Source organism: Physella acuta, unplaced genomic scaffold, assembly GCF_028476545.2.
Source record: "Physella acuta isolate Inbredline_101_S28 unplaced genomic scaffold, ASM2847654v3 ptg000981l, whole genome shotgun sequence".
NCBI lineage: Eukaryota > Metazoa > Mollusca > Gastropoda > Physidae > Physella > Physella acuta.
The window spans coordinates 40705-64137 of NW_026732498.1; the positions used below are offsets into that span (position 1 = coordinate 40705).

Genomic DNA, 23433 nt, shown 5'->3' on the forward strand with positions numbered 1-23433 from the left:
CCGATTGTTCTAACCCTAAACTAATTTCCCCTGATTGTTATAACCCTAAACTACTTACCCCGATTATTCTAACCCTAGACTAATTACCCCGATTATTCTAACCCTAGACTAATTACCCCCATTGATTTTCTACCCTCCCACTCTTTTGTTGACGGAAATTACGATTAGTTCCGCCCATGAAGACACCAGTTCCGGAACAAACAAGTCCCTGTATTGATTAACACCGCCATGCCGCGGTACCAATCAGTCTGTGACTGCCCTCATCGAATCTGCCAGCACTTCATTATGCCTGTGATGGCTAGCAGACGACCCATCTGTTGGTCAACGCCCCAGCTAGACTGCCGATCGGGGGACCTAATTCACTTACACCGCAGTGAAGTAATAGGTTTTATACTTTTTGATGGACAACTACTTCAAAAAATTGGTATCGCACTACTGGTAATTTTCGCTCATAAAGCCATTTTTAATTTTGAAACCAAAGGAATAATTTTTTTAATTTTTAAAGAACCGTGTATCAGTATTTTCTATTTTATGCAAGGGGTTTACGTTATTTTAGTATTGTAGCACATGCAAATAAACTACTCATATCAAGGTGTGCATGGCAGACAAAGTTAACGACTGCTGACAAATGTGAAATATATTTCTGGCATTAAATAGCCTCTTCATTTTACGGAAATCACTTTCAAAATAACCTAGTTTTATTATTATGAAGTAGGCGTAGATTATAATGTTGTTTTGATTATATACTTAAAAACCATCAACACACAATACTTCTCGTTATTAGCTCGACGAAAGCCAATTTAACAATTTATTTACATTCGTTGTCAAGTTACTTTATCAGTCAATTTCGCAAATATCTTACATATTTGATATGACCATATCGAAATCATTATTACTCTTAAGAAAATACAAATCTAAAGTAGATTTTAAAAACGTAAAAAAATACTGGTTTAAAAACTACTGCGCGAGAATGCTGGGAACGAACTACTTTTTTTGCAGCACCAATTGAAAGACGACGAAAGTCATAAAACACGTAGCTGGCAATAAGCAATTTGACTGCGTGAAGATGCTATCTCGCAAACACATTTACTGCGGGATACCGCCATACAGATGTGGGCCACTGATACGTCACTGACAGCCCCATTTTGGGATCTTGTTAATGGCAGACAAGTGGTTATGTTGTATTTATGTCATCGTTTTCAGAGTTTCTTCCAGGCATCTCTTCGGGGGGGGGGGGGGGGGGGGGCGAAGTCCTATATACTGCCCCTAAACAACTGAAGATAACGTAAACACAACGCTGCTTTATGGTGTCTCCATAACCGCTAATTGCTTCATTATTTCAAGTTTTGTTTTTGCATTACATTGATTGACACTCTCATTGGCTTATTGAGCTTCAATTGATAGAAAAAAAATCTCGTTATATGATTCGTCCAAGCTAATACTATGTATCTTCTAATTAAAACAACGTTTGGCTGTGAGAGATCTTATTTTATTGGCAAGTACGCCCTTGAGTCCACCTAGCTCTGATAGTTGCCTGACTTAAGTTGGGGAGAGTAAAGACGACTAGGCATAGTGCTGATCACATTATCCTTTCATATATCGAGGTCACGAAACATATGAACTCTGCTTCATCTGCCCCGAAAAATTTGTACCGCCCCCCCCCCCCCCGAACGAAATGAAATTTATAAAATTTATATACAAAATATATACTTTTAACAGTGTCCGCCCCCCCCCCCCGAAGAAAGTCTACCGCCCCCCCCCCCGAAAATTTCAAGTGCCCCCCCCCCCCCCCCCCCCCCCGGAGAAAAAAGTCTGGAAGAAACACTGATCGTTTTCTTGCTGTCTCTGTGTGTTTGGGTGTTATGTACTGTTGTCGTTTTAATTTATTTGAAAATTAATATTTAAAAAAAAAAAACTTTTTTAAAAATGTAATTCATATCTTGAAAATTAATCAAAATAAAAAAAAATGATGTTTTCATAATCTAGATTTTGAGTAATTTGGCGTCATAAACCTGTCAAAATGTGACCAGATTTCTTGTTTGTTTATTAACCCACAACCTGGCGTGGGTGTGAGATTTTCTTTGACGTAGATTAGACGGACGATATCGGGTATCCGTATCTTATCTTAACACCCCCCCCCCCCTCAACCCCCATTCCGCTATACAGCGGCTCTCAAACTAGGCTTTATAACAAGTCATAAAGCACCGTAGCGTTGGGGTAGGGGGGGGGGGGGTAATTTAAAATTTCACTTTTATCGATTGCAATGTGTAGTTTTTTTGTGTGTAGAAAGCGGCTCTCAAAATATGCGTTTAACAAATCAAACAACGCCGTAATGGTGGGGGGTGGGGGTTGTTAATTTAAAATTTCAGTTTTATTAATTGTAATGTGTCGTTTTTTTGTACGGTTGTTAAATGTGGTCTAATAGGGAAAACAACTTATATAATTTTTTCAAACTTTGCCGACCTATCAATTTCGCTTTAATTTGCCGTCATCACCCCCCCCCCCCTCCAAAAACACATGCAATATTATGTTCATAATCTTATGCTTTGATTTTTTTATTTTTAAAGCATGCAGTAAATCAAAGAATAGGCATAAGAAGAAATAAAAGCTCTCTCAGATTTAAAAAAAAACAGCAGTTTTTTTTCTACAAAAACACATTAGAATATTTTAAATTTATAAACCGGATCGTTTATATTCATTGTACACCACGTTGAAAAGATTTCTTCACGCGAGAAATCAGGTACGGTTGGCGAGACATTACAAAGCTCAACACGCTTTACATGAAAAAGTTTATGGAAATTTACATTTTTTACTTATTTTACGTCATAATATTCACTCGTTTTAAAAGGTCGGTTAGAAAAGCTTAAGGAAAATGAACTGCAAAGTTCGGTAACTCCATTGTAAGCCCACCTCCATTTGCTTTGATACTCGGGGTGGATAGAGATTAGGAGAAGGGGAAAGAACTGCGAAGAGTTAACGTTCTTAAGGGTAAGTGAAATTTAAACACGTTCATGCATAGGGGCGCAGAATACACTTTATTGTAACGTAGGTGTAATCAATGTATTTGTGTAAAGATGTGTGTTATACGTTCACCGTATTAGCCAGTGGTTTGTAATAGGTTAGGTGTCAACCAGTGCCGAGAGGTTTAACCCCCCCCCCCCCCACCCACTCCCACAATTTTGTATTTTCGATTTTTGGTGTCACTCTTCTCCCCTTACAATTTTTTTTATATTAATTAGATAAGGCATTGTATCTGACTGTCTTTTTCTTCTTCGTTCTTAATTTTAGTGTTAGAAGGTACTCCCGCCAACACAATTCAGTATATGTGTCAAATGGTTATGCGCCATTGAGGCCATTGACTATGATTTCAGCCTGCTTTTCTTTTTGGATTTGCTTCCATAGCCTTTGTCAAACCAAGAACAAACTACAAGGCAGCAGTTGTTTAATTTTGGAGTTGTCTCTCCTAGAAAAGTCGCTGTCCCCAGCTATCGAGCCTCATCTACCCGAGGGTTCGAACTCGAGACTTATCGGGTTAGCAACCATGAGCTTCGACTCGACCACGCCGACACCTATTTGACTATACATGTTAAGATTAATTCTTCGTGGTGCCACCACCCCCTAAATGGTATCACCAGGTGCGGACCGCACCCCCACACCCCACACACCCACACACCCGCCGTGTGTTAGAAACTAATAAATACTGGATGATCGGTGGATATATTCACAAGTGATGTCAAGTCTAATTTTACCTGTCTATGCCGTCCTAAAAGTCGCATTATTTGTCAACTAAGTAACAACATAAGATTATATATCAGAATTTTATAAAGAATATAGTGGTTATGATTTGTTAGGCTTTTCATTAGAAGTTTGGTTCAAAATTAGGGTTATAGTTCCAGCTAGATTGTCAGGTTTAAAATGACGTATCGGCTTAAGTCTATAGATAGTGATAAAACATTGCATAGTATGACACACCCACCCATGTTTCACATTTCTCCTCAAATTCTCATCACATTTTACCTTAACACCCCCGCTCGAATTTTTCATATCCTCCCCCTTTCACCCCTCACCCAAACGCCACATTGCCTAGGCAGATGTATACCAAACATATTATTCACAGTTATCCCCCATTAAAGAATTTCGAACCGATAACTTCAGCGGCGAGGTCGCGTGGGGGAGGTAAGTACAAAGAGAGTTCGTTGGCACTTGACATAACGCAGTTGCGTCCCTTGTGATTCATCGACATTTTTTTCTGAAACAGCTTACCTCAGGAACTCATTTTTTATAGGATGTATTTACCTGATTCATTAAGGTCAAGCTGGATTTTTTTTTTAATTATGTAGATCTATTTTAAAATATGAAAACTATTTAAAACTCTAACAGAGTGTCAACAATAATATGGAAGAATTTCATTTCATCGGTTTTCTACTTGAGATGTCGATAGTGTGTTATTGTTACGGTAAAATGGCTAGCATGGTCTGTTTTTGCGGGTCAGAATTAGATTATTTTAGTTAGTCTCCGCTGTCTCATTTTCACCTCTTAGGTTGTCTCATCTGACTTATGTCGTCTCGCCTGTCTTATGTCGTCTTATCTTGTTGTCTCACCTGTCTTCGCTAGTCTCACAGTCTCACCTGTCTTAGCTAGTCTCACCTGTCTCACCTAGACTCACCTGTTTCACCTAGACTCACCTGTCTCACCTAGACTCACCTGTCTTAGGTCGTCACACCCGACTGTCTTAGTTAAACCGATGACAAAAACTACTGCTTACGTCACATTCACATTTTTCTTCAATCTCAAACGTCACCGGATACCCCACTGGGAGAAGGGATGGGTGGACGCACTCTACATCAAGATAACCCGACATCAAACAATAGTCGGAGCCGCACCAACCACCCAACATCAAACTACGCCAAGGGACGGACATACACAAATATTTTTGTTTTGTATGTGGGACGTTAAGTACCCGCAAATTTCTAATCGAAGGGAGATCAAAAACTTGCGAAGTGAATCAGAGAATTCCTGTCCACCCTCCGTCTGCCTAATGCGTATAGGTGTGGTGGCGACAGTATAAATATATGTAGCCTGTTTTCATCTACCCTTGAAATACATAGGTGCATTCATTACTAAAACAAGTACTATATTGTATGTATGTATTAATTTATAGTTTTATATATATGTTATAGTAGCTTATATGAATATATACTTACAATAATAGATTGATATATGTATAATTGGCTGTTAACATTTTTATATATATATATATATATATATATATATATATATATATATATATATATATATATATATATATATATATATATATACATTGATACATATAGATCATAGGTATAGATATAGTTTATAGATATATATGTAGGTATAGATGTAGATTATAGCTAGGTGTATGTGTAGATATAGACACGAATAAATTAAGACTGATCACATAATCGTTACTTTGCCCCGAACACATGTGACCACCTGACACTAATTTACCCCCCCCCCCTTTGGTTTCTCCACAGACGCTAATGTGGACGCGCTGGCATGACGTCAGGCCACGCCTCCTTGCTGTCATCAAATAGTCGAGGCACGGGCTACCTGGGATGGACCCTGGAGATCGTCTGCTGCGCTCTGGCACTGGTCGTCTGCCCAGTGCAGGCGGCGTCGTTTGTTGGTGAGTTCGTTAGGTAATCATTTAATTATCCCCCACCAGAGGCGTAGCTAAGGGAGGGCGGGTGGGGTGGCCGCCCAGGGCGCCGACCTCAATGGGGCGCCAAAAGGGGTAGAGAAATTAATTTGAAAGTTCATATTAAGCTGAAATATTGAATTATACACTGTCAAAGCTACGAAAAAATAAACGACTACAAGGCTTCACACACTGATTTAACAAGTTTGTGAAGCCGAAAAAGAAATTGTTACAGGATAGTAAATGGTAAGAAGCGCTACAAACCTTTCCAACTTAGGGGGGGGGGGGGCTTTTTCTCAGACAGGAATAACTATATATAGAAATAGGGGGGGGGGGCGCAGAATTGATAGTCCGCCCTGGGCGCCGGATTAGGTCGCTACACCTCTGTCCCCCACCCGGTTATTTTAGTTCCCTTGTTACTATTTTGTTTAATGTGTACAATGCTGTTGGGAAGTCGCCGATACAAAGCTTATGGGCAGTCAATCGTGACACAGGACATATAAACATAACCATAAACAGGCAGTGTTTTTCCAGACTCTTTCTCCGGGGAGGGGGGGCACTTGATACTTTCGGGGGCGGGGGGACAACATTTTTCCGAGGGGGTGGACACTGGTAAAAGTATATGTTTTCTATATAAATTCCATTTCGTTCGGGGTTTGGGGGGGGGGGGCGCTAGACTGTGAACAGGTGAACTGTAAACAGGTAACAAAACACTCGACTTGAAGAAAACCAATGCTAGTTATAAGTAAACAAGTATAGATGGAATAAACTTTCTACACAGAAGCTAGACGAGAATTAAAGTCTATCATGTCTAGCCCAACACAGTGATAAAAACATTTGAACACACCGGCATCTACCACTACCCCACATATAAATTAACCTGGACTTACCTGGTAGCAGAAATACATCGCCACGGGAGAGAAGAGGATCCGTTCACACTTTCGCTTTCATCCATCTTTACAAGTTACACACCGTACGGAAATAAGAACACACTGGACTACACACTGACAACAACTCACAACACGAGGAGTGAACCGTGACAACTCACCTAGATTATCAAGTACAGTAACACATGTTTTGTGTGTTACGCTACTTCCCACAGCACAGTGTGTTTTATAGTCGTAAACATACAGCATGTTATATCACTTTAAAACTAAACACACGCCCAAACCATTGTACTAAATCCCCTAATCAGGCCCGTAGCTATGTTGTGTGATACGACTTGTGTCAATTAAAACATCCTTATGATCATCTCTTTGTTGATGGAAGCAAATCCAAAATGAAAAGCAGGCTGAAATAGGAGTCAATGGCCTCAATGGCGCATAACCAGTTGAAACGTATACGTAATTGTGTTGGAGGGGATCCCTTCCAACACTAAAATCAAGAACGAAGAAGAAGAAGAAAGAAATCGAAAGAGTTTTTCTATTTGTAAAACCGAAAGGAAATACCGTGTTACTTTCAAACATGGTTAGTTAGCTTGATCATTAAGCTACCACAGTAACTAAGTTACCCTCTACTTTGTAAAGTTACCTCGGTGACTATATTACCGTCTAATTGTTTATTAATCCCAGTGACTAAGTTAACCTCTAATTTCTTCAATTACCTCAGTGACTACGTTACCTTAAAATTTCTTCAATTACCTCAGTGACTAGTAACCCTATAATTTCTTCAATTACCTCAATGACTAAATTACCCTCAAACAGGGTGAATTAATATTATAACGAAACCATCCGCGCATATATTTGTTGCATTTATAACCAACACTAAATTACCACCTAATTTCTTCAATTACTTAAATAACTAAGCCACCCTAGCACGTATTTGTTGCCTTTATAAATAAACCAAGTCACTCCCCCCCTCCCCCACCCCCCCCCCCCCCCCCCACAGTTTCAGGCTGTGCTGACGGCACGCGAGAGGGTCTCCACGGGTCAGAGAACACGGCCGCCTGCGAGGGCGCCTGGGCCGGACACATCACCAACGCCAATTCGCTCTGCGCCCCGGGCTGGAGGGTGTGCACGTCCTTCGACGTCCAGATTCTCCGCAACATCACGTGGCTGGAGGCACAGAGGGTGCCCGGATGTCTGGCGTACAATGCCGCACAAGATGGCGGACGGTGCCGGGAGTGTCGGGGTGACTTAGAGCACGTGAGTACTAGCCAGCAATTAGTTCTTTCACAAAATAAAAAATTGAATTCAGCATCGAACTCGTTCATATATCATTCATACTAAACGTAAGAATTTTCTTTTATTAATCTTTTGATAAATGAAGGCACTGTTGGTTTTTCATTATTTTTTTTAAATTTTCACCGAAAGAAATATATTTAATATCTGAATAACAAAAGACGCCTCACTATATTATAAAGAATGTTATAAAGCAGATTTTGTAGCCAGCTATAAAGCAGTGCATAGCTACAGTGGCGTAGCGAGGCCGGGTGTCACCCGGTGCGGCACTTAGTGAAGTCACCCCCCAGAGGGGTAGCGAACCTTACCGGGGACAAACTGTCAATTTTCGATTTGCACCCCCCCCCCTCAAACTTTCGATTTGTCACCCGGTGCGGTCCGCACCCTCGCCCCCCGCCCCCCCCCCCTCGCTACGCCACTGCATAGCTATATAATTAGCAAACTATATAGCTAGTATCTTATAGATTATAAAGCTAGCTATATATCTAGCATGCTTTAGGTTATAAAGCAAACTGTATAGTTAGCATCTTATCGGTACAGAAGCCAGCTATAAAGCAGGTTACACATCAAGTCACAAAGCCAGCATAAATCATGTTAAAAAGATATCTATAAAGCGTTAAAGTCACACAGCCAGCATAAAGCATGTTATAAAGATAGTTATAAATCGTGTTATATAACAAGTCACACAGCCAGCATAAAGCATGTTATAAAGATAGTTATAAATCGTGTTATATAAAGCATGTTATACATCGTCTCCAACCATCAGGACGACCTGGCCGGTATCGGCTACCAATGTTCAAATCATGCTATATATCATGTTCTACCTCCAGGACGACCTGGCCGGTATCGGCTACCAATGTCCGCACCAGACGGCCGGCCAGAGCTCCTGTATCACGGGTGGCAGGATCGATTCCAGCTGCTGCACCGACTCCCACTTCAACACGGCCTGTCATTTCAAGCCGGGGGTCATGACAGGTGTCATCTGCTGCCGACTTCCAGGTAGGTCATAGCAGTTCAATAATAGAGCTTAACTTTGTTAAAATGAAATATTTGTGGTTTACCTGTTTTGAGATAGAGGTTATTTATCGTTGTGTCGTGGGTGTGTTTGATTGTTTACCGCCAATATTGTTTGTAAAATTGAATGTATATCTCATGTAAATTTTGAAATTCTTAATTTTTTGTTAAACACATTTCCGTTTAACACCTATAGTTTTGTTATTTTTTAAATGTATAATTCTTCTAGAAGTCATTGAAACTGACTTTGCTGTTTGATTACATTGAAACCCTGATAGTTCAGTTAGCTGATATAAGCTGATAAATTCATTTCTGGTTGTAATATCATACTTACCCTAGCTTAGAAATCAAATGTATTCTAGGACCCTGCGTTCTGAACATACGTTGTTTGCTGGTTGACATTGGCTGTAAAAATTGTGTGATCTCACCTGTCTAGCCTCCACCACAGAAATCACACCTTATAAAATCAAATTGTCACGTCATTTGTTTTTTAAGCCATTCGAATAGCTATACGTTTTTGTTAAGATAATCAGACTACACCTGCCATAAAAGGGGGAACTCGATGAAAAAATATATAATAAATTATTAAAGCAGTAGACCGTTTTTTCCGAAACACCAATTATTGTGTTGTTTACATTTTTAAAATTTCGTTTTATTAAAATTGGCATTACTTCTCTCTTTCTCATCGAAGAAACCCAACATGTGGTTGTGTTGTGTTTACATTGCCATTACTTCCATCTCTCCCCCAGCCAAGAAACCCAACATTGTGGTCAAACCTATCTGTGTATTGTTTACATTGCCATTAATCCCCTCTCTCTTAGCCGAGAAACCCAACATCGTGGCTGTGTTGTTTACATTGCCGTTACTTTAATGTCTCCCCCAGCCAAGAAACCCAACATTGTGGTCAATCCTCTTTTTTTTTGTTAAAATGTGCATAACTTTTCTCTCCCCCCCCCCCCCCCCCAGCCAAGAAACCCAACATTGTGGTCAAACCTATCTGTGTATTGTTTACATTGCCATTACTTCCCCATATCCCAGCCAAGAAACCCAACATTGTGGTCAAGCCTATCTGTGTATTCCATCTCTCCCCCAGCCAAGAAGCCCAACATTGTGGTTGTGTTGTGTTTACATTGCCATTGCTTCCATCTCTCCCCAGCCAAGAAACCCAACATTGTGGTCAAACCCCCAGAGCGACACAGGGTGTACAAGGACTTGATCATCATCCTGACCTGCCAGGCTTCGGGCATGCCCCCACCCCGGGTCCAGTGGTACAAGGACGGACGGACGTTGTCTCCGGGGAATGGGCGCATCTCCATATTGTCTTCCGGTGGGTTTCTGTCTCCCCCACACTGGGGGCAAGACTTTGGTTATATTTGTATACATATCTTTTTAGTACGAATACGTGGGTCGCCAGCTCCGAAAAAAATGGGGATGGGGGGACGACGACGACTTTATTTTGAAACATTTTACTTATGGTCAACGACCATTGACCATCGACATCTAGGTAACTGGGAAAGTAGTTGGAAAAACTCGAACACACCAAACTTACTTTATGAGCCATAAGAATCAGCGGTTAATTAGCTGTCACGTATGTTACATACCCGCTGCATAGGCGTGTACTGAATAACTTCACATATTTAATTTAATAATGATTTGAATTTTCTCAGCAGTTTTTGTACTGAGCACATAGTTAAAGGTAAAAACATTATTTAAAAATATTTTACACCTCAGACGTAAAGTTTTCTTTCAGAGCTAAAGATCCATAGCGCAGATGAAGTAGAGTTCATATGTTTCTTCACATTGGCATATGAAGGGATGGTCTAGTCAGCACTATGACTAGCGCCTTTACTTTCCCTAACTTAATTCAGTTACCCTCAGAGCTGGGTGGACTCTGGGACGTCCTACAGTCCCCACTCCAGACCGAGATCCGAACTCTAAACCTTCGGGTGCTGTTGAACGCTCTAGCGGTCAACCCGTCCCATAACTTCATAATTGATACATTTAATTATGTATTTAATTTATACTTTAATGACAGTTTACCTTAGTATTTCAAAATGATAATGTACCGGGAATGTTATATTTTGATAAACACTGCGTCAAACTAAACGAAGACGATGATGAAAAAAATAAAAATCCACAATGGATTGCTCCTATTTATAACCACACAGCAATTGCTAACCCAAAACAACAAACAACTTGTGTCTGCAACATACAAGTCTCGCTCCCCACAATGGATTGTTCCTATTACGTAACTACACAGAAATTGCTCACCCCCGATAACAACTAGCACCGTGTCTGCAACAGTTAAAAGAGGAAACCATCCCTTGTGTCTTGTTACACCGTTACCTGCATGTTAACTCACACCCGACCCGTTCTCTTTTGTCACACAGGTGAGTTATTGGTAACACTGGCAAGAAAATCAGACACCGGCCTTTACACCTGTGAGGCGATCAATGAGGAGGGAATAGACACAGCCAGTTCTTTCGTGCAAGTTGCTGGTGATTACAAACTTTTTTTTTCATGTTTTTTTTTTAAAACTTGTTTGTGTGTTTGGTTTAGAAACGTGTTGCTTTTCTTACACTATATTTTATCCGTCTGTGTTTATTTTAAAAGCTAAACATTTGAATTACAATGACAAACACATACAATACAATTTTACAAAATACATATGTAACCTGTAAAATAGCATAGTAACAAATCTTCATAATAGGATACATTTAAAATTTACTAAAAAATACACATGCATTATTTTAATTGTTTTTACAGTATATGTTAACTACATTTTATTATCTTTGTTTAATTCACTTTAATGTAATGTCTCCTGTTTGCTAGAACTAAAATCACTATAATTTCAAAATTAGTATAGACAGAGAGTGTTTGACTGTTTTAATATTATCTTAAAATTGCTTTATCTTAAATCTATAACATTTTTTCTCTGATGTATTAATAAAAACAACGTGTGTCTTAACTTACAACGTTATATTTTTGACGACAAATGTACAGCTTGATTGAATGACCACATTACTCCATGTTGTAAATCTACAACATTTTTCTATAACGACTAACTTGCACCATGTTCTAAATTAGCAATATTTTCTATAAAGACTTAATAACACCATTTTGTGAATCAGCATAATTTTCTACAACGACTAAAACACAAAGCACACTTTTTCTCAATTTCTCTATAACGACTAAATTACACTATATTGTAAATCTGAAACATATTTCTATGATGAATAACGTGCACCAAAGTTTAAATCATCACAATTTCTCTATAATGACCAAATTACACCATGTTGTAAATTGGCAGCATTCTCTACAACAGCTAAATTACTCTATGTAGTAAATCCGCAACATTTCTCTCCCACCACCAGAGTACACATCAGGCTGCGCCGATGGCACCACGGACGGTCTACAGATGCACCGCGACATCCAGGCGTGTCAGGGCGCGTGGGAGGGTCACGTGCGTCTGGGGAAGTCCCTGTGCACCAAGGGCTGGCGGGTGTGCAGCCCCCGCGACCAGAGGAGTCTGCAGGAGCTGACCACGTACGAGCTCTTCGACCTGCCCGGTTGCTATGGTTACAACGCTGCCAGCAGGCGGAACAGGTGCAAGAGGTGAGGCTGTGGTGACGTGTCCCAACCTGATCATGTGACGGGCATCTTTTCAAATAACAAATATAACAGTTAATATAGATGTTTATTCTCTATACATCCCCCCCCCCTCCAAGCTGATTAAATATAAATTCTCGAGTTCGGAATGGGAATGAACAATATTTTTTCCAAAACTTGTAGCCTGAACAATTAGCGAGGACACAGATTCATTTGGCGAAAAATACAAATAAAACGTGAATCACTACTGACGCCATTTTGATTTTGTAATACGACTTAATTGAACCACCAAAAAACTATACTTCACTATACATAACAAGTAAAAAGTAAAGAATCCTCTGTAGACCTAGCGATCCATTGGGCGGATGAAGTTGAGTTAATATGTTTCTTGACCTTGGCATATGAAGCGGTGGTCTCGTCAGAACTATGCCCAGCCCACCTTACTTTCTCAAACTTGAGTCAGGTACCCATCAGAGCTGGATTTTCTACTGACTTGGACCCGGATACGAACTCGAGACTTTCGGGTTAGCAGTCTTGAGCTCTACCTCTAAGACCACGCCGTCCTATAAAAAACAACATACTTAGTTCTTAGAAATCCAATGTTCATGTTATGATCTATTTTTGACTGAACTGAATATGTTGGAAACCCGACTATTGTGACAACCATATTAACCACACATATAATTCAACACAGCTGTAAGGCCAGCAAGATGGCGGGTGTGGGCAAGGACTGTGGTTGGGTCAACTACGCCCACTCCTCCTGCCTGTCCTATGGTCGAGTGGACGTCTTTCCTCTCAACGTGACGTCATCCTGCGACTACACGCCCGGTCTCACCACGGGCGTCCTGTGCTGCAGGAAGTCTTTGAAAGGTCAGTTTCCATGGCAACACATCCGGTCTGTTCAAAACTTTAAAAGGTCAGTTTCCATGGCAACACAGTCTGGTTAAATCTTTAAAAGGTCAGTTTCCATGGCAACACAGTCTGTTTAAATCTTTAAAAGGTCAGTTTCCATGGCAACACAGTCTGTTTAAATCTTTAAAGGTAAGTTTCCATGGCAGCACATCCGGTCTGTTCCAAACTTTAAACGGTCAGTTTACATGGCAACACAGTCTGTTGAAAACTTTACAGGGTCAGTTTCCATGGCAACACGGTCTGATCAAAACATTAGAAGGTCAGTTTCCATAGCAACACAGTCGGTCTATTCAAACTACAAAACTTGAGTTTTCATGGCAACGCAGTAAGCCTTTGGTAGTCAATAGTAATCACAGTATATTACCTCGAATAGACAACAAGACATTGAAAGAGCCAGTTAGTAAGAAGAGAGTGAGAGAAACAACTACAAGCTTTAGTTCACATTGTCAACACTTACAAACCTCATTACAATCTTCTATATATTACTGATATATTGACAGCAGAAACTTATATCATGTGCGTTTACTAATTGCACTATTATGTACTTCTATTATTTGTACTATTATGTGCTTGCACTATTATGTGCTTGTACTTTGTATTATTATGGGCCTGTATTATTTGTAATTTAAATACATTTTTCTTTAGACCGGAAGTTGAAGTGTAGCCCTACGTGTAAAAATGGCGGCGAATGTCTGGCCTTCAACAAATGTAGCTGTAAACCAGGCTACAAGGGGGCACGGTGTCAATTACGTAAGTCTTTTAGTCCAAACCTCTACGTAGATACTGACACGTGAACTATTTAAATACACCTTAGAGTGATGATGGCCCAGTCTATCTGATTCCCTTAGTCTGATATTTATATCCCACTAAATCGTATCCTAGTAGTGTTATACTATCCCACTGGCTCTGATTCTAATAGTGTAATGATAGCCCATTATATCTGACCCCCTTAGTGGGATAACCCACTCCATCTGACCCCCTTAGTGTGATAACATCCCACTTCTTCATATCCCAGCAGCAATAGATTTGTTATTGTTTGTTGTGAAAATATCCCACTTAATCTCATCCCATAACTGTGAAACTATCCCACATCCAGTTATCCCATAACTGTGATAATATCCCACTGCCTCTTATCCCATTACTGTGAAACTATCCCACTGCCTCCTATCCTATAACTGTGATACTATCCCACTGCCTCCTATCCCATATGATATCCCACTGCCACCTATCCCAAATGACACTATCCCACTGCCTCCTATCCCATATGATACTATCCTACTGCCTCCTATCCCACTACTGTGACACTATCCCACTGCCTCCTATCCCATATGATACTATCCTACTGCCTCCTATCCCACTACTGTGACACTATCCCACCACCTCCTATCCCACCAGCCATCTGTGAGCCAGCCTGCGGCGTGAAGGGAGTTTGTGTCAGCCCCAACACCTGCCTGTGTAACGCGGGCTACACGGGGCCCGCGTGCCGACAGAAGGAACACTCATGTAGAACCCCTTGTCTCAACGGCGGCCGCTGCCACCTGGGGAAATGCAAATGTCCTGAGGATTTCCACGGCAAGGCCTGCCAGTTTGGTGAGTACATGTTTCGTTAACGCGGTGATCTTTCCGCGGTGTGAGTTTACGCTTGCGCGCCAGCTGGCGTTCTGTAGGAGTTGATTTCGCGGCGTTCCCGCAGAACATTCTTGTCTACACCTTGATTTTTGTCGCGAACATTCCAGTTTTTTTTTTTTTTAGTCGGGTAGCCTACATTAGATACAAAAATAAATTGAATTATTATTTTTATAATATTATCATAAAACTATCAATTTTTCTTCGTTTTAAAATAAGTATCATACTTAATTTTTTATCGTGAATTTAAATTTCATCTTGTGTTTTATGACTATGCCCTTTTCAATGTTTCTTTCAGGCATCTTTACGGGACGAAGTTGACATTTTTTTTTATATTGAAAATAAATAATTTAACATGCTTTCGTACCTTTTCTTCACCCAGGTTTTAAGACCCCGCCCCACCCCACATACCCTCCGGAGAAAAAATGTCGGAAAGAAACCCTAGCCCTTTTGTCTAAATTCCGTTTTACCAGCTGTCATAAGTAGGCCTATTTAGTAATCAAAATCAGATTTACAAAAAAAAATCAATTTACTTCTGAAAATTGTTAAGTCGTGTGTAAGTTCTTTTTATCACAATACAAGAAACTCCTGTTCCATTTGTCCATTTTTTAAAAAAATAAACTTCTGTCATAGCTCAATTTCTTTGTCCACTCAGCCCAAACGAGTACCTGGCATTAGTTGGGTAAAGTAAAGACCACCAAAAATTCCCACCATACTCCTTTATCAAAAAAAAAAATGAGCTCTAACTTTCCAGTGATATGACAAGTCAGTTTTTATGACTTTAAAAAAAAAAATTCTTACTTGACTTTTTTTCTTTCCTTTACAGCTAAATCAGAGAATTTTTTATCCACACTAAACGAAACGAAGAGATGAGAAAAACACAAAGATGACCACGTTGTCAATGTTTACAAACAATTCACACCCCGTCACACCCACCGGAAGTGACGTAGCACTGATGTCATGAGTAGCAACTGAGGGGTCCCATTCGCTACACCCAATCTCCTTGAAGAGTGTATTACAATTATTATGTTGAGTTGTGCTGGGGCGTCTAGGTGTGTCGGGGTGTTGTGTGTGTGTGGGGGGGGGGGGGGTATATGTCTGGTGCCAAATGTATTGGTGTTGTGTAAATGAGGTTATTATGTGTGTGCTCTCGGGTGAACCTTACTACCTTATGTTGGCGTTAACAGAGGCGTAGCGAGGGGGGTGGGGTCGGGGGCGTACAAATGACCCCGGGCGTCGACCTTAGGGGGCGCCAAAATGGGTTGGAAAAAAAAGAATAGCTCATTTTAGCTTCAGTTTTGCATTATAAATATAAAAAAAAATATATGGGGGGGAGGGCGCCAAATAGAAAGTTTGTCACCGGGCGCCGGGAATGGTCGCGACGACTCTGGGCGTTAAAGTTAAGATTTGGCCTAGATATAATGGTCAAAAATGTAGTTTTATTTAAAATTAGCTTCCGGTTTGAAAATAAATATTTAGTTTGCAGTATTTCTTTAGATTTTTTTTGTCCGCAGGAGGTGGGGGGGGGGGGGGGTGATTGTTACGGACTGAATTTTCCGGAGTGGGTCGGGGGGTGGGGGTAAGGGTGTCGGACGCTGATGACAGTTTATATATATATATATATATATATATATATATATATATATATATATATATATATATATATATTCTATTTGACAGACTTGGATGTATGACGTGGTTGGTATATTTGAGTGTAGATTGAATGCTAATGAATAGATGAGACTGTACTTAATAAACTCAATAATGTTTACTTTTTCAGAAAAAACAATCACAATTTCAATGTAGATAGGTTTCTAGATAAACTAAAAAGTTAATTTACACATTTGAATTTAAATATGTATATATATATATATATATATATATAAACTTGATATTTGTCTGCTAATTGTGGGTAGCGCAATAAATGATGCAGATTGTTATTAGCTGATCAATCTTAGATATACGTATTGAAAACATCTAGTGGAAGTTAAATTGTCTTGTCATCATGTTTTGAAAGAAAACACGTGTACATTTTGTTAGTTTACTTTTTAATCCAATCACTCTAAATGGTTTCTGATCATTTATTTTGTTTAGCCTAACTGTAAACAAAACATTGTAAAGAAAGAACTGTCATGAGCTGTTGTGCGTGTGTGTCAGTCTTTTAAAAAGTTATAAATAGTATCAAGATAAAGATACTCTGTTTGCTGTTGTATATTTTAATTAGCTTTTGTATTAACAATAAAATCCTGTCATAATCCTACGTATCTTTAAAAGTTGTATTGTTAGTTCAACTGCATTTATGGATCATAAAAAGTTAGTACATAGTACTTAATAATTGTGTTGGAGGAAATCACTTCCGACATTACAAATAAGAACGAAGTAGAAGTGTTGTAGCAAGTAAAATCGTTTTGATGTTACTGTGGTAATGGCAAGATGAAACTTGACTTTGACTTGACTTTATCCTCTTTACACCTTGTGGAGCATAGGGCCTTAACCATACCCTTTCATCTGGCACTGTCCCCGGCTGTTGATTTTGCAATCTCCAAAGACATCCCTACTGTCTTCAGTTCGTTAGAAGACTCGGTCTACAGGTCTGTCTTGGGCGCCCTCTCTTTCCCCTTCCCTGGGGGTTCCACTCAAGCGCCTGGCGTGTCACATAAGAGTGAGCCTTTCGCAGTGTGTGTCGCTCCCAGCGCCACGTCCTCCATATTTGTATTGTCGTGGGCTACTCCTTTGTCCTTCTCTATTGGTCTATATAAGGCACTGTGTACTACAAAAAGAAAAAAACAACATGGTGCGAGAGGGATACATGGTACCTATCTCATCATAACTCCACTGCTAACTGTGTGTGAAAGATGGGTAGGATACAAATGTCGTTACTCATTTTAAATGTTTACATTGTTTTACTGTTCCTGTTATATTTAATCTATTCAGTAAAAACCCAGTTCACGTCAGTAGAACGTCCCTGAGTCTACCCAGCTCTGATGGTTACCTAACTCACGTTAGGGAGAAATTTATACGACTGTGCATAGTTCTGACTACACAATCCCTTCATAAGTCGTAGTCACTGAAACAGATGAACTCTACTTCATCTGCCCCATATGTCTTGGGCACGAACGGGAAAAGATTTAAATGATTCACCAAAAAGTTTTAAAAACCGTGTTTTCTTTTATAGATATTTTCAAGGGAAATAATAAAATAAATAATGTCAAAACTTTTAGACTACCTCCCTTTTATGTAAAATTATTTGCCGTAAATCTTTCCCAATATTGTTTCAAGATTTTTGTTTCGATATTTTAAAAAACAATCAACCCGGAAGCAAAATATTATTTAGTGAACATGTCAGTTTATTCTACATTTGATAATATTTTTTCAATATGAAGCCATAATAAAGGACAAACATTCATCTAGCTGTATTTACACGGCAAGTTTTAAATCTCTACTTCGATTTAATATAAAAACTCTCGAGTTCAGCTTTTTAAATGACACTTTGAAGTGACGTTTCATTTATCAAAAGCTAGGATGTGAAATAGAACTTTTAAAAAACACAACTCGACTACAAGTCTGTCAAATCTACTGTATGGAATATGTGAATCTGATCTACTATGTTTTATCAAAAAACAGTGGAAATAACTAAGTCTTGGTTGTAGAGAAATTAAATAGCAACATGTCTGCCTGATTGCGATGTTTAACAGGAAGTAAGTGATTTGGTATAGTTACATAGTATGTTTATATTTTAAGGTGAGTTAGTTATGGTGTTAGTGTTTCTTTCAGACTTTTTTTTTCTCCCTGGAGGTGCAGCTTTTGTAACTTTCGAGGGGGGGGGGCACTAAAAGTATATATTTTCTATATAAAATATATTTCGTTCGGGAATCGGTAGACGTGCTTCCCCCATTCCCTCCCCCTCCTCGAAGAGATGCCTGAAAGAAACTCTTTATGGTGTTAATACAGTGATACTTAACAAGATGTAAATATACCAGCAAGGATAGCGTTGAACACTTTCACATAACCGACATCCGTTATAATGGACATAGAAAGGAAATGAACGCTTTCGTAACTGGGCAGATGAAGTAGAGTTCACCTGTGCCTGTGACTTCGGCATATGAAGGAGAGAGTGTTGTCAGTTCAATGCCGCCATTCCTCTCCCTGATGTGAGTCAGGTGCCCAGCAGAGTTAGATGGACACAAAGACGTCTTAATGTCTCGAGTCTAGGATCCAAACTTTCTACTTTGGTGTCCGTAGTTGTGCGTTCTACCATCCAACCACCCCGCCCCTTTTAAAAATCTATTTTACGTTTGCACACATCAGTACTAAACTGTGGGTAATTTTTTTAAGGTCCCATAAACGCAAAAGAGTAGTTAGTCATTCGGGTTTTTTTTTTTAATTTTCGTTTTATATTTTTCTTGGAAGGGGGTCTATAAATGTATGTGTGTTAAAGTGTGGGGCGTGTTAACCCTCCAGGTGACTCCTCCCCCTTGAGATCCTATACAAATATTCATTTACATATATCATAAAAATATCAAATTTACAAATTATTCTGATACCTTATATTTTTCTTCAATTTACCCCCAAATCTTTTTTTCTCGAGGTTATGGTGGGAGACGGCCAAACGTTACAATAGCTGGGTGTGCTGATTACATAACTTCTCTTTTGTTTTCACACCATTCAGTGACAGCCGACAGTGAGGGTGCCGTGTCCTATGCCCTACCCTCGTGAGCCATGTCGTATATAGAACTACCTGTGTTTTATGCAGTGACGGAAACATGAGGTGTACCTAAAATAAAAAATAAAAACATTGCTGCTAACAAAAAGTAAACACCGCTAAAATGGCGGGGTTAATTGACTTTGACATGCTCCTGGCGGCCAATTCCGAGTCGCAGAACTTCACCTTCGGCTACCTGAAAGACGACAGCGTCCTGCTGACGCAGAAAATTTTCCTCGCCGTCTCGGCCGTGTACGTGCCGCTGATCACCCTGTCCAACTCTCTGGTCGTGTTCGGGATGATCCTCTACCCTGGCTTCTACAACTCCAACAACATCCTCCTGCTCAGCTTGTCCGTGGCGGACCTTCTCATGGGGATCTACTGCCTCCCCCTCTACATGCTCAGCTACATAGACTCAACAAAAGCCATGTTGTTCTCTAAACAAAGCACCTGTTTGATTTTCCTCACCTCCCCCGTGTTAACGGCCGGCGCGTCGTTGTTGTCTTTGCTCTTTATCACTTTAGACAGGTATCTTGCCATCATGTGGCCCATGAAGTACCGGCAATTCATCACGGTTGAGCGAACCATGAAAGGCACGATCATCATGTGGGTTTTGATCATAGCCTTGACGTTGGTTCCCTTCTTCGGCTGGCACAACTACAACTACGACATCCGTAATGTCTATCTGCGCTGCTACTTCTACCAGACGTTGCCGAAGTACTACGTGCTCATGATCGTTCTGGCGGGCGGGGCGCCTGTACTCTTCGTCTGTACGATCCTCTACTCCCAAATTCTGGTCGTCGTCTGGTCGCAGGTGAAAGCTTTTGAAAAACAGGGCATCGGGAAAAATGACGAGCAGTCGATCAAGTTGAGGAACCGAATAAAAACCGTCAAGATGACGTCGATGCTGATGCTGATGTTCATCATCATGTGGTTGCCTTTCATCGTCATCTCCCCAGTCACGTACTTCAACGTCTCAAAACGAGACGTTGAAATCATAAGGTGCGTCTCGCTCATCCTCTCCTTCGGGAATTCCCTACTCAACGCGCCGATCTACGCTATATTCAGGGAAGACTACCGAGAAGTCTACCGGATCATGCTGGTGACCTGCCCTTGGCGATGGCGGGCGACCTTACGGGAGATGTATCGGGAAAAACACGGGATGGGGTTTTTCCGCAACCCGGACGAGAAAACGACCTTCGCCCAAAGCTCCTTTGCTCGGGACTCCATCACGGAACAAAATTTCGACGCGGCCGCACGCTACGCGAGCAACGTTGAGACCGGGTCGTCCCACTCTTCCGCGTCTCACAGCAACGTGGATCCGGTGAGGAGACTGACCGTGGAGACGGCAAAAAGAAGTAAGGAGGAGAGTAAAAAAGATAGTGCATCTGAGAGAAGCCAGTCTGTTGTATCTGGAGCTGTATCCCGTGCAAGCGAAGCGATAGTGCGTGCTTGAAGTGTTTTTTTTTCTGTTTTTTTTTACACACATAAAAATGTCGTTTTTTTTTAATAGAAACTTTTGTTTTAGTTTCAAGTTATCTTGTTTGAGACTGAATAAAGAGACATTTTTTGTTACTGTTTCATTGTTTTAAGTTTTCCAATAAAGCGAGTATTGAATTGTGGGAAGTGCAACTGTATATCGACTGACCATCTATGTTAAAGATTACTAATTAAATGTTTTCAATGACTCAAGGTTTGGTTAGAGTTATACAAATATGTTGTGAATAGTTCAGAACGACGTCATTCTAAACAAGAGTCGAACCCAAATTTCAACCCATATTACAGTCTTGTCACAGTAGTGCAACTTTACTCACTGAAGCAAACTCTACTCATGTAAAAATGTCACAACTTGGTTTAACTTTTGTTTTCCTTAACATTTTTCTATTTAGCATTTTGTAAAATGTAATTGTTGTGTAGCTAAAAGAAAGGGCCAGAAATATTTGTTCAATAATACTTTGGTGGATTTCGAACTTCTTCTTCGTTCTTAATTTTTAGCGTTGGAAGGTATCGAGCCTTATCTGTCAGAGGGTTTAAACCATGAGCTTTTGCCGACTCGACCACGCCTCCATCACAATTAATATACGTGTCAACTGGTTATCCGCCATTGAGGCCATGGACTCTGATTTCAGCCAGCTTTTCTTTTTGGATTTGCTTCCATAGCCTTTGTCCAACCAAGAACAAACTATAAGGCAGCAGTTGTTTGATTTTGGAGTTGTCTCTCCTAGAAGAGTGGCTGTCCCAAGCTAACGATCCCCATCTGCCAGTGTGTTCGAACTCGAGACTTTTCGGTTTAACAACCATGAGCTTTACCGACTCGACCACGCCTTTCCCTGGATTTCGAACAAAAAGTGTTTAAATCTCGTAAAATAACAAACGAAAAATTGTGTTCGGGGGTAGCGCACGATGTGTGCGTGTGTGAGTGAGAGAGAGATATATATAGAGAGAAAGAGAATGCGTGTGTGTGTAATTGCGTGCAATCAAACTTTACTCGAAAAATTAATGTCACATTTTTCTTTCCAACCAAAAATACACTGTAAATAATCAAATGAAGATTAGCCAATGATCTGGCAGCACTGTTCGTGTTTGAGTGCATTGTTTATCATTTGCTGCTGTTGTTGATCGGCCGGACCAACTTATCTTTAGTATATCTGAAGGGCTACAGGACTTCACCCCCCCCCCCCCGGAATTACCCCCGGACATCCCCCCGTATTTATCCCCCGGAGCAATTACCCCCTATCAATTCCCCCCCCCCCATGGGGAATTACCCCCCCCCCCCCCACCCACACCATCTCTTAAGTTAGAATCCTAACTCTGACTAGAATTCTATACCTATATACTACTTTAATCCTAACCTTAAGAAAAAGACCAAAACCTAAGCATCCACATTTGCCTATAACTTCACACAAAACCAAAACCAACGCTAGACATTGGTTTGACCCTAACCCTAACCCTAACCCTAGCCCTAAACCTAGCCCTAACCCTAGCCCTAAACCTAACCCTAACCCTAGCCCTAAACCTAGCCCTACCCTAACCCTAACCCTAGCCCTAAACCTAACCCTAACCCTAGCCCTAACCCTAAACTAGCCCTAACTCTAACCCTGTCCGGGGGGTAATGTCGGGGGGGGGGAATCTCCGGGGGGTAAATGATGAGGGAAATGCCCTGTTCCTATCTGAAGAGATTAGAGAGAGAGAGATGTGTCGGTGGGAGCGACAGAAAAGGAGGAAGAGACAGTGACTGAGGGAAAAAGAGGGAAAGAGTGAGAGGTATACAGAGAGAAAGAGAGGGAAAGAGAGTGAAAGGGATATAGAGAGAGTGAGAGGGATACAGAGAGAAAGAGAGAGAAAGAGAGTGAAAGGGATATAGAGAGAGTGAGAGGGATACAGAGAGAAAGAGAGAGAAAGAGAGTGAAAGGGATATAGAGAGAGTGAGAGGGATACAGAGAGAAAGAGAGAGAAAGAGAGTGAAAGGGATATAGAGAGAGTGAGAGTGATACAGAGAGAAAGAGAGGGAAAGAGAGTGAGGAGGATACAGAGAGAAAGAGAGGAAAAGAGAGTGAGAGAGATAGAGAGATAAGGAGAGAGCGAATGTGATTTGAGCCAAGCCTTATCGTTGCCCTTGACCTCTGTGACCCATGCAAATTGCCCAGGTTAAAGATAGTATTGTGGGGGTCAGGTGGTCTAGATCACACACAGGTAAAGTACACACCTAC

The 23433-nt window shown here is 40.5% G+C and overlaps 2 protein-coding genes across 2 annotated transcripts in view; both read left to right on the top strand.

The window, feature by feature from the left end:
- The window catches only part of LOC131954221 (neurogenic locus notch homolog protein 1-like), a 34351-nt gene extending 19009 nt beyond the window's left edge, over positions 1-15342 (top strand). The window contains exons 2-11 of the mRNA XM_059317784.1: positions 5517-5668; positions 7568-7824; positions 8691-8859; positions 10031-10201; positions 11265-11372; positions 12249-12489; positions 13178-13353; positions 14041-14145; positions 14791-14985; positions 15320-15342. Coding sequence (XP_059173767.1) covers positions 5539-5668; positions 7568-7824; positions 8691-8859; positions 10031-10201; positions 11265-11372; positions 12249-12489; positions 13178-13353; positions 14041-14145; positions 14791-14985; positions 15320-15342 — 1575 coding nt within the window. The 5' untranslated portion in view covers positions 5517-5538. The remainder of the gene's footprint in view (positions 1-5516; positions 5669-7567; positions 7825-8690; positions 8860-10030; positions 10202-11264; positions 11373-12248; positions 12490-13177; positions 13354-14040; positions 14146-14790; positions 14986-15319) is intronic.
- A 4376-nt stretch (positions 15343-19718) lies between these two features.
- LOC131954227 (adenosine receptor A3-like) lies at positions 19719-21197 on the top strand. Its single transcript, XM_059317789.1, has one exon. It carries the CDS (start codon positions 19848-19850, stop codon positions 21177-21179), a length of 1332 nt encoding a protein of 443 aa, XP_059173772.1. The 5' UTR covers positions 19719-19847; the 3' UTR covers positions 21180-21197.
- The last annotated feature ends 2236 nt before the right edge of the window (positions 21198-23433 follow it).